This window comes from Taudactylus pleione, unplaced genomic scaffold (genome assembly GCF_031769625.1).
Source record: "Taudactylus pleione unplaced genomic scaffold, aTauple2 ptg000547l, whole genome shotgun sequence".
Classification (NCBI taxonomy): domain Eukaryota; kingdom Metazoa; phylum Chordata; class Amphibia; order Anura; family Myobatrachidae; genus Taudactylus; species Taudactylus pleione.
The window spans coordinates 2,756,975-2,773,448 of NW_028284949.1; the positions used below are offsets into that span (position 1 = coordinate 2,756,975).

General features: G+C 45.5%; 1 protein-coding gene across 2 annotated transcripts in view; it reads right to left on the reverse strand.

Annotated features, from left to right (window-relative positions):
• Positions 1–1,898: 1,898 nt before the first annotated feature.
• Positions 1,899–16,474, reverse strand: part of LOC148500771 (uncharacterized) — a 97,344-nt gene continuing 82,768 nt past the window's right edge. The window contains exons 2-8 of one of the 2 annotated variants that reach the window (XM_088451385.1): positions 14,422–14,548; positions 8,669–8,803; positions 8,068–8,259; positions 7,271–7,349; positions 7,087–7,184; positions 6,859–6,967; positions 1,899–5,517 (exon numbers count right to left, since the gene is read on the reverse strand). In XM_088451385.1, coding sequence (XP_088307511.1) covers positions 4,442–5,517; positions 6,859–6,967; positions 7,087–7,184; positions 7,271–7,349; positions 8,068–8,259; positions 8,669–8,746 — 1,632 coding nt within the window. In that variant the 5' untranslated portion in view covers positions 8,747–8,803; positions 14,422–14,548 and the 3' untranslated portion in view covers positions 1,899–4,441. The remainder of the gene's footprint in view (positions 5,518–6,858; positions 6,968–7,086; positions 7,185–7,270; positions 7,350–8,067; positions 8,260–8,668; positions 8,804–14,421; positions 14,549–16,474) is intronic. The other variant, XM_088451386.1, reaches the window with a different exon arrangement.

Below are 16,474 nucleotides of genomic sequence, written 5' to 3' on the forward strand. Positions count from 1 at the left end.
ATCCGCACTTTCCTCCAGGGTTTCCTCCGGATTCATCCTCCCTTTATACACCCAGTGGCTCCTTGGGACTTGACTGTTGTACTTCGGGCTCTCCAGGCTCCTCCATTTTAACCCCCGGACTCAAGTGGCTGACTGTGAAGACTCTCTTTCTTCTGGCTATAGCTTCCACTAGAAGAGTGTCAGATGTAGGGGCACTCTCCTGTCGCTCCACATTTCTGATATTTCATCAGGACAGCGCTGTGCATCAGACTCACCCTGGTTTCCTTCCTAAGGTTGTTTCAAGTTTCCACATTAATGAGGAAATTGTCGTCTCAGCCTTTCAATCTCAAGTCCTCTCGGCAGGTGAGGCCTCATTGGATGTGGCCCGTGCCCTCAGGATTTATGTGGACCATACCAGTTCCCTTCAGAAATCAGACTCCTTGTTTGTACTGCAAACACTGGCTAGATGGCTTCGTATGACATCTCTGAGGCTTACACTCAGGAGGGCCTTCCTATTCAGCCATCTGTGACTGCTCATTCTACTCGGTCTGTGGGTCCCTCGTGGGCACGTTGCGCCTCTGTTATGTAAGGCGGCCACGTGGTGTTCTGTCCAGACCTAAGGTTCTATGCATTTGATACCTTTGCCTCTCAGGATGCTTCCTTTGGGCGCCGGATTCTCCTCTCAATACAGGAGCGTCCCCACCCTTAAAAGGACGGCTTTGGGACATCCCTCTCTCTGTGGAGCCTATGAACCCTGCAGAAAATGATAGTTATGGTAAGAACTTATCTTTGTTAAATCTCTTTCTTCGAAGTCCATAGGGTCCACAGGGCACCCACTCTGATGGACCTGGCTTCAGATGGGCTTCGCTCTGGTTACCGGTTTTCCATCTACTTCTATGTGAGCATGAGATTCTTCAGTGTTCCAGTCTTCCTTCTCTCTTTTATCCTCCTTCGGCCTTTAGCTCATTACCAACTGAAGTGCCTCTGGCTCAGGGCGGGGTACAGGGAGAGTGGACCAGTGCATCCTGGGAGCTGAAAGCTTTTATCTGCGTGGTGCCCGGATTCCGTTCCACCTACACCCCAAGGTCTTCCTGTGGACCCTTTGGACTTCAAAGAAAGAGAGTTAACAAAGGTAAGTATTTACCATAACTCTAATTTTTTTGGGGGAAATATAAAAAAAATGTATCTAAAGTGACAGCAGTGGGGCCAAGAAAAAAAAGAAAAATTGCGCACTACTGTGGGATAAATCAAGAGGCATGTATAACGTGGAAATGACCAATCACGTTTATTTAGCTACGTACCAGCATAGATTCACAATGCAACCTACAATACCCTCTTCCCATTGAGGGGTTTACACTGGAAATTATAAGTTCTATTATCTGAACATAGGGCCTGATTCAGAGCCACTCGTAAGCGGCAACTCGTTCGCTCCGAGCGATGTTTGGCCAACTGCGCATGCGTACGGATCGTTATACGCATGCGCGAACCAGTCAGTGCGGTCGAAATTCATGTGCTCGCAAAATAGCGAATGCCTGATAATTTGAGTGACAGAATGAGGCGTATGTGGGTGGTAACAGGGGAAGGTGCTTGAAAACGGGGAGTGGAGATCAGAACACAGGCGTGCTTAAAGGTCAAAACGGGCGTTTTATGGGTGTGCATAATTAAAACAGCAGCGTCATTAACCACGTCACTGGGTTATTTTATAGCCAGAACTGCTCGCAAAATTGTGGTAGCAAAAACCGACCACAAGAATAGCGAGCAGTTCATACCCTGTTCGATGTACTCGATTAATCTAATAAATAGCGGACATGACGTAGGATGCGAGCGGCCAGGGGGCGTAGTTTCCCAAAAAACGACCGCAAGTTTTGTTCGCTCGTTCAGACCTAGAGGCGTGAACAGACCGCAAACAGCGAACGGTTCATTTGAATAGCCACCCCTATTTTCAGGACGAGCGAGCGCTAATTGCGTCCGGCTCTGAATCAGGCCCATAGTCCTTTATCCTTGGTGATTAATAATACATCAGGAGTCCCAGTACATCCATTTGAACCTTTAGGCTGGTCTCTGGGGTTGTTTTTGTAAACGTAAATTCATATAACTATCTAAGCACAATCCCTTTAGACAACTACATCATTTCTTACAGGAAACAAGTACAGATGTTATCATCACACTTATACATTCTATAAACTCGTAAAGATCTGACAGGAGAGTGTACACCTTATTCATAAAATCATCTGACCTTGCATTCAGGGCTTAAACCAAAGGGGATGTGTCTATTCAAGTACCTCCCATTGAGAAAACAACTGTCTCATTCCCTACATGGACATATAACTCATTCTATACTGTAAACCACAGGTTCTCAAACTCGACCCTCAGGACCCCAAACTGCATGTTTTCCAGGCCTCCTCACAGAATCACAAGTGAAATAATTAGCTCCACCTGTGCACCTGCTGGGTGACCTGGAAAACGTGACCTGTGTGGGGACCCGAGTTGGAGAACCACTGCTGTAAACAAAAATAAGACTGTACTAGAGGCAAGACGATCAATGAATATTTCGCTAATTTATCGTGTAAACAATAAGATCATCCTCCTGACCATCATTTGTACATGTGATTAGTTGGCAGCCATGTATCTTTCTTCTTGAAACTTTAGTAACCACAGAAAATTATACTTGCTTGGAGAATGTGCTCTTTTGGCTGATTTTCTGTAACCATAAACTATAGTCAGTAGTAGATACGAACTGTTCTGCACAAAGGACTCAAATCTACTGATTTGAGTCTACTGAGCGACTTATTCCTATTGCCACCTGATCAAAGCCGCCAATAATAGGCCCTCTGGTCTAGATCTTCACTCGTTGGGCCTGATTCAGCAAGGAACGCAGTTGCTTATATGCACGCAATCGGCTGATTGTTGCGTTATGTGTATGCAACGCAGTGTGCTTGCGCAAACTAGCTATTGCGCTCGGAATTGTGACTGCAGAGTCTATGCAGACCCAGAGCAGAGTGATTGACAGGAAGGGACGTTTGTCGGTGGTGATGGGGGGTGGACGGGTGAACGCAGGCGTGCAAGAGTGTTACAACGCCGTTGCAGGGGCGTGCATAAATTATCCACTGCGTAGCTATAAGCAGCCATAGCACTGATAGCGTGCGTGGCTGTTAGCAATTTCTGAGTAAGGTCAGGGCTTGTGCAAGTGTGCATATGAGTCCGATGGTTTCGCTATGTAGCCCTAGTATATGGATGTGAGTAAGGAGAAGTGGGAGTCCTTGTGTCAGGCTGGGATCGCAATGCGAATGCAAACATTTACATAGCACCGCTGACATTAGCGACTGCGTCGTGTATGTATAAGTAGAATTGCGATCTGGAGTGAATCAGGCCCCTGTGTTCGGAGAACTGAAGCCATGGGAGAAGTTTCACCTAAGGTGCTAAGTTTTATGCAAGATGAACAACTAATGAAAGAGCTAGAGGCTTCACCTGCTAAATGCAAATCCAGTTGTCATGGGCTTATGTGAACCATCCAGGGGCCGATTTTGAGTCTCATACTGCTGCCTAGACCGCCTCAGAGTCTTGCGCCATAGTAACATCTGCGACTTTATGCTAATGGTAGTACCAGCCCTTCCCCTGGTGTACAGCTATGTGCCTGACAGCGCCAGGACTGAGACGCCCACTTTGAGCATCTTTAGGCGTGGTAATGTGGTTTGGTGGGTGAGTCTTTGGATACAACCATCGGTCGCGCCATCGAAACTTGCACCAACCCTATAGTATGTGCATATTTTCCATCTGAGTACGGCCTCCAACGTGAGCAATTAAGCGTCTGTGGGCCTGATTCATAATTGCATGATAGTGCACTGCTGAAGGCAGATTCCCGATGACTGACCCATTCTGCGCATGGGCAAACCGGGTCTGCGATCCCGCACGCAGACTGGCAGCAGACTGCAAGGGTTAGGGTACTTACCAAGAGGTGTTGGCATTGTTACCCATTCAGGATTCCGGCGTCGGGATTCTCAGCGCGGGGATCCCATACCCATCCCGGTCTGACCATATCAGGTTATGTATGCAAATACAATAAATTATACTGTATGTACCCCATTGGCACTATTGGCATAAGTACAAGAAATGACATTGACCTCGTCGGCACCGGTAATCTTGGAGAATGAATCGTGCACAGCAATGGAAGGGTAGTACCTGGACTTGTTTCTGTACATCCACCACATCAATGTCTCAGGTTTGAGCTACTTGGATAAAACCATGGATGGAACCCTACATGGATAAATAGAATGACCTGGAAAAAGGTATGAGCTTAGAAAAGTAAAAAAAAAACCATACATCTATAACGTACAAGGCACCAGCACAATCTAGGAGATATTGATGCAAAGTCTGTGGTTAGGGATGGAGCAATAAATTATACTTCATGAGAGTCCTTCACTGGATAAATCACAGTTGACCTACACAACGTACCAACAGTCTATCACCTGTGTAGGTGCGTGTGAAGTCTCTGATGATTCATAAGATTTGATTTCTGTGTAAAACACTTCCCACATTCTGAGCAGGAAAAGGGCCTTTCGCCTCTGTGAATCCTCTGATGTACCACCAGGTCCGATTTCTGCGTAAAACACTTCCCGCAATCGGGGCACGGAAAGGGCTTGACGCCAGTGTGGATTCTCAGATGCCTAACGAGGTCCGATTTGAACCTAAACCATTTCCCACACTCAGAACACTGGAAGGGCTTCTCGCCGGTGTGGATTTTCCGATGCTCTACAAGATGCGATTTGTGGGCGAAAAACTTCAAACAGTCCGGACACTGAAAGGGCTTCTCATTGGAGTGGAACCTCTGGTGCTCAACGAGGACCGATTTCCGCGTGAAACACTTTCCGCATTCCAAACAAGGATACGGCTTCTCCCCTGTGTGGATCCTCCGATGTTTAACCAGAATGGACTTCTGCGTAAAACATTTGCCGCAGTCGGAACAGGAAAACGGCTTCTCGCCGTTGTGGATGCGCTGATGTTGGACCAGGACGGATTTCTGAGCAAAGCATTTGCCACACTCGGAGCAGGCAAATGGCTTCTCGCCGGTGTGGATTCTGTGATGTCTGACAAGGTCAGATTTGTGCGTAAATCGCTTGTCGCACTCGGAGCAGAGAAACGGTCTTTCCCCCGTGTGTATTTTCTGATGTTCGGCGAGATGCGATTTCTGTGTAAAGCATTTCCCGCACTCGGAGCAACGAAAAGGCTTCTCACCTTTATGAATTCGCTGGTGCCGAATGAGATTTATGTTCTGGGTAAAAAATTTACCGCATTCAGGACATGGGAATATTTTATCACCTCTATGAGCTGTGGTACGCGTGACAATGTCCGATACGTCTGGAGAGCCTTCCTCGTGATTAGAGGGATCGGGTGATAGTTCTGCATTGAGGTGTTCCGGATTACCGGTTGGGGTAATGGGGTTTTCTTCGGGAGAATCTTGCGTGGTGACGTTATCTTCTGTTTTACAATCTGGAGATAAAACGAGATGTCCCTCTAAGAAGTTCACACGGTTGTGTCCATCTGTTGGAAATAAAGGAGGGGGAAATTAGACACAAACAAAAGTATACAGTACAGCATAAGAAATAAGAGAAAGGTTTCTCTATACATTGGCAATAATAATTAAAGGGAATTACAGTTTTCTTTGCTATAGCGCAGCCATTGGAAAATCGGATTGTGAAGGAGTTTGACATGAAGGCCAAAAATTCCAAAACTTCCCTGGGCATATTCTTCCCGAATTTGCCATTTGGAGTGATTGATCTTTTTCCCCCCATTGCTTAAGAGCACAAAATACTTTTGACAAAATCATTTTGTGAATCGGTGGAAGAGCAAGCGATATGATTGGACGTAGGAGACAAATCCTGGGGTCAGCAAGCACTGGCCTATCAAGACTGCTCAAAAGATAATTGGAACTTTGGGCCTGAGTCAAAGATGTACGCTAACTCGATGATTGGCATACATGTCCGATGGGGAGTGGTCTGCACATGCCCAGGAACTGTCCTGTGATCTCGCCTGCAGACCCTCCCAAGCCGCAGTGCAGTTGGGGGCTGGGCAGTTCTAGAATTCACCTTTTACACCGAGCGGATAACCAGGGTTATTGCCGGGGCATGTCGGCCCGACCCTTGGGAGATTACAACCCGAAGAAAGGCGTCAAGGTGTCTGGGCCACTGTCACATTGTTGCCAATATTACTATCCTCCTATCGGCAATTGTCTTACACCCGCACTACCAGACGAAACTGCTGCCACGGACCACCCAGAGATTCTTTGCGCTGCTCCCCGGCTGAGACACAGACAGCAGCCACAGCATTTAACTGTCCGACTTACAGAGCAGACGTGCTGCGAACACTACTGCCGCTCGTTAGAAACAATGATAGCTTTTGGGTTACTCAGCCGATAGACCCACAGAGCAGGTTTTCCGGGAATGTGCTGCTCCATTCAACAGCGGGCAGAGGCCGATTCAACTGGTTTCCATGCACTTACCATACACGGTGTCATTGCACTTCATTAACAAGCAGCCTATGGAATAAGAGAACGGATCTAGCTACAAAGATTTGTAACTTTTACTACCCCGTTTTGTGCCTTAAAATTCACGTGAGGGGAATAATATATTGTGGACTTATCCTTGGAGGGACAATATTGCCCATTTGGGATTGTCGTATTATTATTATTCCTCATCTCCTCACCTTAAAGGCAGAAAGATTCTATATACTGGCAATCATTTACAGCAACAGCATTACTTTGTATAATGTATAATGTCTGATAGCGCAGCAAACGTCTATTTTCCTGTTCTCACATCTAGCGGGTAGTAGTTCCCACTGTGCAAGCTGCTCATTAGACAATCAGCGCCCCTGCCCTCTATATACCTGATTCTGTAGGGATTTCCTCCTCCTTACACAGCTGATCATCCCCCATATATGTCACCTCTTCTTCTTCCTCTATATCTTCTATTTTAATATCAAGCAGATCTTCATCCTAAAAAGTCCACAAATCCGTATTAATTTGAATTATATAGAAGAATATAAAGCAGCAGACACCTTCTGTACTACTATACAGTCACATTAGTATTTGGAGAGGCCCATAATCCCACCTACCTGATCCTCCTGTAGGACACTGTGATTCTCCTCTGTATCATCCTGGGAATAAAGAGGACGGGGACATCTCTCTGGGGTATTCCTGTTACTGGCTCCATCTGTAGGAGACACACAGTGACTGACTACATTGTCTGTATGTGATTATCAGATTACTCCTATACAATAAGTTACAGTCTCCTCTTACCTAGCGATATGAAGATCTGGTGATTCTCAATTACACCTTCATTCTTTATGTCTTTGTCCTCTTCTATATACTCCCTCTCCTGCATGGAGAAATAGACAGTGACGTCCTCACACCTTATAGGAACCTGACACACACAATGATACAGTCATCACCCAGACACATCCCCTGGTGTTACTGTACAATGTCCCATTCCCAGCAGTCACCTCTCCAGTCATCACCCAGACACATCCCCTGGTGTTACTGTACAATGTCCCATTCCCAGCAGTCACCTCTCCAGTCATCACCCAGACACATCCCCTGGTGTTACTGTATAATGTCCCATTCCCAGCAGTCACCTCTCCAGTCATCACCCAGACACATCCCCTGGTGTTACTGTATAATGTCCCATTCCCAGCAGTCACCTCTCCAGTCATCACCCAGACACATCCCCTGGTGTTACTGTATAATGTCCCATTCCTAGCAGTCACCTCCCCAGTCATCACCCAGACACATCCCCTGGTGTTACTGTATAATGTCCCATTCCCAGCAGTCACCTCTCCAGTCATCACCCAGACACATCCCCTGGTGTTACTGTATAATGTCCCATTCCCAGCAGTCACCTCTCCAGTCATCACCCAGACACATCCCCTGGTGTTACTGTATAATGTCCCATTCCCAGCAGTCACCTCTCCAGTCATCACCCAGACACATCAACTGGTGTTACTGTATAATGTCCCATTCCCAGCAGTCACCTCTCCAGTCATCACCCAGACACATCAACTGGTGTTACTGTATAATGTCCCATTCCCAGCAGTCACCTCTCCAGTCAGCAGCTGAATGATCTTGTTGGTGACTTCCAGGATCTTCTGGTCATTGTGTCTCTCATGTATCAGTGAGTGAGGTGGGTGCACAAAGAAGGGGATCTGATTATTGCTCCATCCGCCTGACACATGGGGATAGGTCCTGGATGTCACATATTCATTCGATGTTTTCTTAACGACTGTGTAATCCTGTGTATTGAAAATTTATATTTGTAAACATGTATGGCTTGGGATTCCTGTACTAGTGCCTAAAAATTAAGAACAAAATTAGCTTAATGTCTCTGTCATAGTCCTACTACTAGTCCACTGTCCAGTTAGATCCCTGTGTTATTAAGAGAGAGAAGAGTGATGTCACTGTGACACTCCCAGACTCCCTCACCTCCCCAGTCAGGTCCCTGTGTTAGTAATAGAGATAATACTGATGTCACTGTGACACTCCCAGACTCCCTCACCTCCCCAGTCAGGTCCCTGTGTTAGTAATAGAGATAATAGTGATGTCACTGTGACACTCCCAGAATCCCTCACCTCCCCAGTCATGTCCCTGTGTTAGTAATAGAGATAAGAGTGATGTCACTGTGACACTCCCAGAATCCCTCACCTCCCCAGTCAGCAGGAAGATGATCTCCAGGGTGAGGTTTAATATCTTCTCAGTAATGTGACTTCTGTCCTTGTCCATCCCAAGGACTGCTAATGGCCTTTGGTTCTAGGGGAGTTGGTAAATTTCTGGTGATCTCTGTAGGTACATAAAAAATAAAAGCAAATTAAGTAAATGTGTAACATGGAGACATCAATATTGTGTATCACGTGACAATGAAAAACTGAAGTTAAATAAACATTGTAAGCAACCAGAAACACTCCATAAATACCTTACGCATAACTCAGACTAAAGCCGGCCATACACGGTGCGATATGCACCTTGCAATGCGACGGGGGATCTAACGTACGACATATCGGGCGGTCCCCACACACGGTGCGATCGGGTGGCCAACCGCCCGATATGCCCCCTTCCCCACCCGCATAGCGCTGCATGGGATCGCATATCGAATCCCCAGAATGACTGAACCTGCAGTAAGATCTAGGGGTGCGATGTACGACCCCACGGGTGTGTGCACTATCCGATATCATGGCCATACACGGTGCGATATAGCAGCCAAATCGTACCAATCCGTCGGATCGGCTGATTTATCGCACAGTGGGCCTGATTCAGACCCGCTCGCGAGCGCTATGTGCTCGCAAGCGGGTCGATTGTGGCCCAGTGCGCATGCGCACGACGGAGCCGGCTCCGTCGTGCACATGCGCGAGACCCGGATAGCGACGGGCAAGCCATCGCTCCGGGTCTCGTACCAAAGGGGGCGTGCTGTCGATGTTGAGTGACAGCACGCCCCCTTTGGTGGGCGGGCCGGGGGCTTGGCTGCCCAGACGGAGGCGTTCCCATGGGAACGCCTACCGTCTGGGGCCGGCCCCACTGACATCACAAGTGATGTCAGTGGGAGTGCTTTTGGCTCTGTTAGAGCCAAAAGCACTCTGGGGCTTGCGGCAACGAGACCTTACCGCAGGGTCTCGTCGCAAGCCCGATGGTCGCCATGGTTTTGACCATCGCGACCATCATCATGGCCGCTCGCATAAGCTGTGGGTGGTAACCCACAGCTATGCGAGCGGCCAAGAGGCCGTAACAAAAAAAAACAAAAAACGCCCTGATTCAAAGCGGGCGCTCGTTTAGAGCGTCCGGCTCTGAATCAGGCCCAGTGTACGGGCATGATAACGGATAGCTATACCAAACAAGAAAAAGCTGACCAGCGCTATTTTAACTAACACAAATAGAAAATACTTATTTCTATCAAATATCTGTATTTGTACCTGTCATTGTATTTTGTTCTTTTTTGGCAATCTGTCAATAAAAATTGTTTGAAAAAAAAAAAGAAGAAAATACTTATTTATGTGTTAAATGTTCAATAACACTATATGTGAAAAACAATATAAAAGCAGGAGAGAAAAAATGTGCTAGTGGTAACACATTAAAACACATGAAAAATCAGGTGATCCAAATAAAAAAATGTGAAAAAGAAATCTCTGCGCTAATTATTAAATGTTTTGATACTTTTGCATTATTGCAGTAATTTGTATTAATTGATGCTTTTATTTTTGATATTTGTGTGACTGGTTACTGTGTACTATTTATCGTTAGTAACGATTTGCATTTATTATAAATGATCTGTTGATTGTCTATTCATTTACATCAATCCTCTCATTAAATAATTAGCGCAGAGATTTCTTTTTCACATGATATCGGATAGCGCACAGGAGGCGTCAGTCTTTAAAATTTGCAACTTAGCACATAAACCCCAAAGGATCAGTGATGGTGGTGGGAGATGGGAACAGAATTGCATTAGCCACAGGGATAGTGCTTGATACACCTCCCCCTCTATATGATAATCCCTAATAGTTACAGTGCCATCGCACCTTAATGAGGTCCTTACACAACATTGAAGCTGATATAAACAGCGATACTACGTGCACGCTACACGTTATATGATAAAGGCTTCAAAATAAGGTGGAGCTGATGCATAGTGACCGATTCAATTGGCCAACGAGTTGCCGTAGAGACGGCTTCTGGTGACTACGCGGAATGCGTCTCTCTCTCTGGGCTTCTGTGATTGTGCTTGGCAAACAATCCCGTATCAAGTGTAATTGAATCTGCCCCATGCAGTGTATTGATTTTTACAATATAGCGGAGATTTCTCACTATTCAATTGTAATAAATGTATCATTAATGTATATAAGTTACCATGTCCCAAAGGTTTTGGTGGGAAAGGAATTATTGCCGTAGAGAGTAAATGTAAAAACGGTGGTTTCCAGCCATGAGCCACAGTATAGAAAATGCGCGTGTGTCCGGCTATTCTTCCGACCACAGCTAATAATTCAATCGGTGGAGAGCAACGTTCTGCTATTGGGTGGCTCCACAAATAAAGAGAAGAGGAAGCAAATAAAGCAGAACACAGGAAGAAACTGTCAGATGCTGGACCATGAGTGTTGCTGACTGGGTCCAGCGTGGCAGTCTTGCATCCTTGCCGGAGTGCAGCTCTCTTCTGTTGGCTCTAGATGAACTCTAGATCTCCTGTGTCTCAGTGACATGAGCACCGCCATCTCAGATGTACCTTTGGCCGCTTGCAGGCAATCACATCTTTGAAAACTCTGTTTATGTGACCAGGTCTGTCCTATCCCAAGGACCTTGGGAATTAGCCATCTTATTTAAACTTCCTTTTCTGGCAAATCACTGCCAGAACTTCTTTTCTTACCTTGCGGACTGCAGATCTTAGTTCCTGGTCTCCTTGGTGTTTCCAGCTCCGTTGGCCCCAACTATCAGTTTCTTCCAGTGATTCTATTTGTGTTCCTGCTTTGTCCAGGGTGTTTCATGGTTCAGTACCTCACACTTCGCTGCTCCCATCCGACTTCAGCGACTGTCTGCATTGTCTCCAGCTAGTACCTCTCATCTCAATCCAGAGTTCCTCTTTTACCATCACATCCCACTCTGGTCTTACCACGATGCAACCTGCGAGCTCCCGGCAGCGAAGTCCATTCGGACCTTGAGGCAGTTCTTGGTGAGAACTGAGGAGTCGGATTCCGCACCTTCAGGGTAGTAGTGCCAAACTGGAGTACTGATCCTCCAATGAACATCAATGAACAGCATTTAAAGGCCAATGCTGGAGTAATCGTTTCTTTCCAAGGTAGACAGAAGGACATAACCCATTCTCTACAAAGCATAAGTGTAACAGCCGGATGGAAGATGCTGTAATACCAGAACCATACACAAATCACTAGCTAACCTCCGGGAACCCTTCTTGCCCGCTCCCCTAGGGTCAATAAGGCAGCACAACCGTATAACATGCCGCCCCCTCTAACCTCCACTTCCAACTTCTTGGAAGCAGTCCTTAAATCCTGGGCCCATTTTGACTTACAGGTCAAAAGCCTTAATTGTGATGCTGAAGCATTGTCCCATCTGCCACTCTAGGGGAGACGTATCAAATCTCTGAAAAGGACCAGCGGAACAGTTGCCTGTAACAACGATTAGTTATTAGACCTCGTCTTGCCCTAGTTAGGAGGTTTGATGCATCTCCCCCTCTGTGAGTAAATATACAAAAGAGCCCATAACCTGTAGGATCAGTAAGTTTAATTTAAAATATACCTGAACGCTCTAAGGTTCAATGACAGAGACTATACATAAAGTGAATGACAATATGCTGTACATAGATTATATGCAGTGGTCACACTATGGTCTTTTTGGCGCAGTAAAAGTACTCTTACACTTTTGAGGAGTATTTTTTAACCAAAGAGGACTATATTATTGTTGGTAGTTAAAACCTAATGCCGAATTGCCATATGATGTTGAAAATGTACCAATTAGGCAGGGGGAATGTCATTCTACTCTGAGTCCCCTCAGACGTGGTGCCCCGATATATCAGGTGGAATCAACTGTCCTAAATATTTACAGACAATGTGCTGATGAATGAACAGCTAAACCCTACTCTGAGCCCCCTTTTTAATTGCAAGATTGCAACATAACAGCTAGTACTCCTATCATCTCCCTGTGCTTGTGTGGGTTTCGTCTGGGTGCTCCAGTTTCTTCCCACTGGAGCACCCGATCCGTTGTGGATTAATAGATCTACAGTAAAAAGGTCGACAATGTCTAGGTAGACACCAGATGTTAAACAGACAATAGGTCGACATGAACAAAAGGTTGACACAAAAAAATGGTCGACACATTATTATTGTTTACTTATTTTTGTAGCCCTAATCTTCACCCTAACCCTCCCCTTGGTGCCTAACCCTCCCTCCAGGTGCCTAACCCTCCCTCCAGGTGCCTAACCCTAACCCTCCCCTTGGTGCCTAACCCTCCCCTTGGTGCCTAACCCTAACCGTCCCTCCAGGTGCCTAACCCTAACCCTCCCCTTGGTGCCTAACCCTCCCTCCAGGTGCCTAACCCTAACCGTCGGGGTAGGTGCCTGACCATAACCGTCCCTTCTAAAGCCTAACCCTAACCTTCCGGTAAGTGCCTAACCCTCCCTCCTGGTGCCTAACCCTATCCGTCAGGGTAGGTGCCTGACCCAAACCATCCTTTCTAGTGCCTAACCCTAAGGTAAGTGCCTAACCCTAAAAAATAAAATAAAAAAAAAGTGTCGACTATTTGTGTGTAGGTTAATTGTCTCCTGACAAAAATGTACCCTGTGTGTGTGAGCATGTGGTAGGGACCAAAAACGTAAATGCTCCCCAGAACTCCCTCAGGATGTGGTGCCCCAGTATTACAGGCTGCCCTTAGATTGTCGATTCCTCCGCTGAGCCCCTTGTGGTTTCCTACACAGCGGACACCTGCCTGCTTTACAATGTATGTACTGTAGTGAAGGCCGGTGTAGGCGCACTGCTCTCTCTGCATCACCATCACATCTCGAATACACTCCTCCCAAATCAGGAGGGGACACAAGTATGCACTCCATGAGTTTCTAGGGATTTTCCTGCACGCAAAAACAAATCATGCAACTCTGTGAACATCGGCGTTGGGTGTGACACAGAATCAGACCCGTAATGCTTACGGCCATGTTTAAAATTATAATGCCAATGCGGCTAATTAACGCCACAACTGCGCCAATATTATGACACCATTACTCTCATAGTGACAGTTGACAATATGAATACAACCCATCAGGAGGAAGGGAAAAGACAGAGGGCTACAGGCAGGCTTCTTCATTGCCTGCTGGGTGGAACGCGTCGGGTCAAGCATTTTCTTTTTTACCAATTTGTCTCAAATAAGCATGTCACCCTTTTTAAAGAGTGCCTGTCATTTCATAGGGGTCCCTTATACAGGCATCAATGCACTCACTGACACATTGCATAGAAATTGTATATCACGAAAGAGTGACTAAATCTATAAACGGTGTACTGAATGTTACTGCCGATATCTGTATATTATATATTGAATAGTTGACAATACTGACTATACCTGTAAATGACACACTGTGAAAGCTGGATAACAGTGACCATATACTTATTGACAGCATATATTTAATGACAGCAACTACAGCAATATATTACATAATAAATAAATATATATATATATGTATATATTTTATCTATCGATCAACATTGACTTTACATACTACATTAATATATATTGTATATACAGAATAAATGATTATCTATGAATTAAATATGAAATATACTAAATGACAGTCACTATATCTATATAGGTCTAGCTACATCTATATATTAAAAACTGTATATAGAGATTGTCAGTGACTACATCAACATAGTATATAAAACAGAGTTCATATGCATACTGTATGTCCATAAATGTATAACCTGCTTCCCGGAGAGAAAAGTTTTGCACAATCCCAGTTCCAGGTTATTCTGGGTCACAGACGTCAGGAAGCTCCGAAACACATTAATAGAGACCAGGTTGCAGTGTGCGGCACATTCCTTGTTATCCCTGTAAAGAAACATGTGAATTAGTAAATTTAGCTGCGGAAGGCAGGTAGGTTAAAGCTGTAAGTCACATACATAATGAACAACCTTTGTGAAGTCACTCAGCTGTGGTATAAAAGGCACTGCTTGGCATTGAACAGTCAGTTATCAGGTGAGTGGCAGCTATTGATCAAACTCATACACACTGTTTATTGCAGACTTTCTGTTAATATGACATATTGTAGCACAGTTTAAGGTATGCATACTTTATACTAAATATCGTAAAAGTGTTAAAATGACAAAGCAACAAATGACGAAGACTCAGTCACCTACACATGGAATTTCTCAACTCTGGGGGAATACTTCACATACTGCTGCTGCTGAAAACTGCAGCCCCTATTATATGTAACCTCAATGCCTCACAATGAAACCCAACTGCAAGTGTGCATCTAAATGCCCACATCTGATTGGCCACCATACTAACAGGTTGTGTTATGAGGCAGTGCAACTGAACACCACATATACTACTGAAATCCAACTACTCATGAATTCAAGAGCCTGCAGTTCTCCATCCAGCTGAGTTTTCTCAACAACATCAACAAGACTCTGTGGCAGTCCTTAAACGTGTCCGGGACACTCTCAGGGAAACCATATTCCTAACATGGACTGTTGTACATCTCCATCTCGAAAGCCAACAACAGGAGCACCTACACTCGCCTGTAGCAGAAGAACCGGCCATGTTTACGAAGTAACCACGCAAACCTGTACAGCTCCAATGTTTGAAGACCTGCGCATGCAGAGAAATTGTACTGCCCATTTGCAGATCTCCTTCTGAGAGCTCGACCGACCATAGTGCCCGGACGCCACAGCCTGATTGACTGCCTGCGGCCGTTTGGGGGCAGAGTGAGGGTGGCGTCAGGCAGCTTCACTGGCTTAAATACCGAGCATCCTGAGTAACCTGAAGCTTACTTAGAGGACCGATGATCACGCGGAGTAATCCAATGCCGCTACTTTGGACGCAGCAGCGGATCACGAAGTCGCACCGGCTGTGCAGTAACGTGCAACCCTGAATAAGAACTATTAAAATAGTCTATTTGGAAAACACATGCAAAGAATGAAAAACATGCTAGCATTGGAATTACACGATAACAGTGATTACATATCTATTATATCATCTGCTATTGTGTCCATCCAGCAGCTGTGGATCTACACGTCCCAGCATCCCCTGCCAGTGCAAAACTGTGGCACTGCATGCTGTGATGTGTAGTTCTACAGCAGGTGGACCACTACAGGTTGCCTTCACCTGGTCTAGCGCCAGTGCATTGAGAGATGGAGAGTGGAACCCCCTCCCCACTGCCTGCTCACAGCTCTCACTGGCTGCCCGACGCCCAGACACAAAGTCTTTCTTCTCTCTCAGCCTTGTTTGGAAGACCAGGGCTGTTCCATTCATCTTGTCAGTGCTCAAAAGGGCAGCTCATTACCCTTGATCTCAGTAACAAGTTAAAATAATAAATGTAAATAAAAAAGTCACCTATCTGAAATAATATATCAGCAGGTCCTTTGAACAAGCATTACAATCTACCACAAACAAGTACAACCACAAAGCAGGGAGGAGCAGAGTCTATAAATGAAGGCTTGGAGGGCTGTCTGTTGCCCATTACTGAAATATACTGTATACACTAAATGTTAGTGGCTTTCTATAATGAAGGACACTGACCATATCTATACATTATATACTGTATATACATAATGACAGTCACTGTATCTATACACTGTACATGCAAAATGCATATCTGCATATATATTTATTATATATAACGAATGATGAGGTCTATAAGTAAATAGGCATAATTGCAGATTTTGGGTCACAACTGCTAGGAGAAATCCGAACATCCAAAACATATTGACTGAAGCCCAGGGTTTTGTCTGTCCTGTCTGTGGCACATTCCTT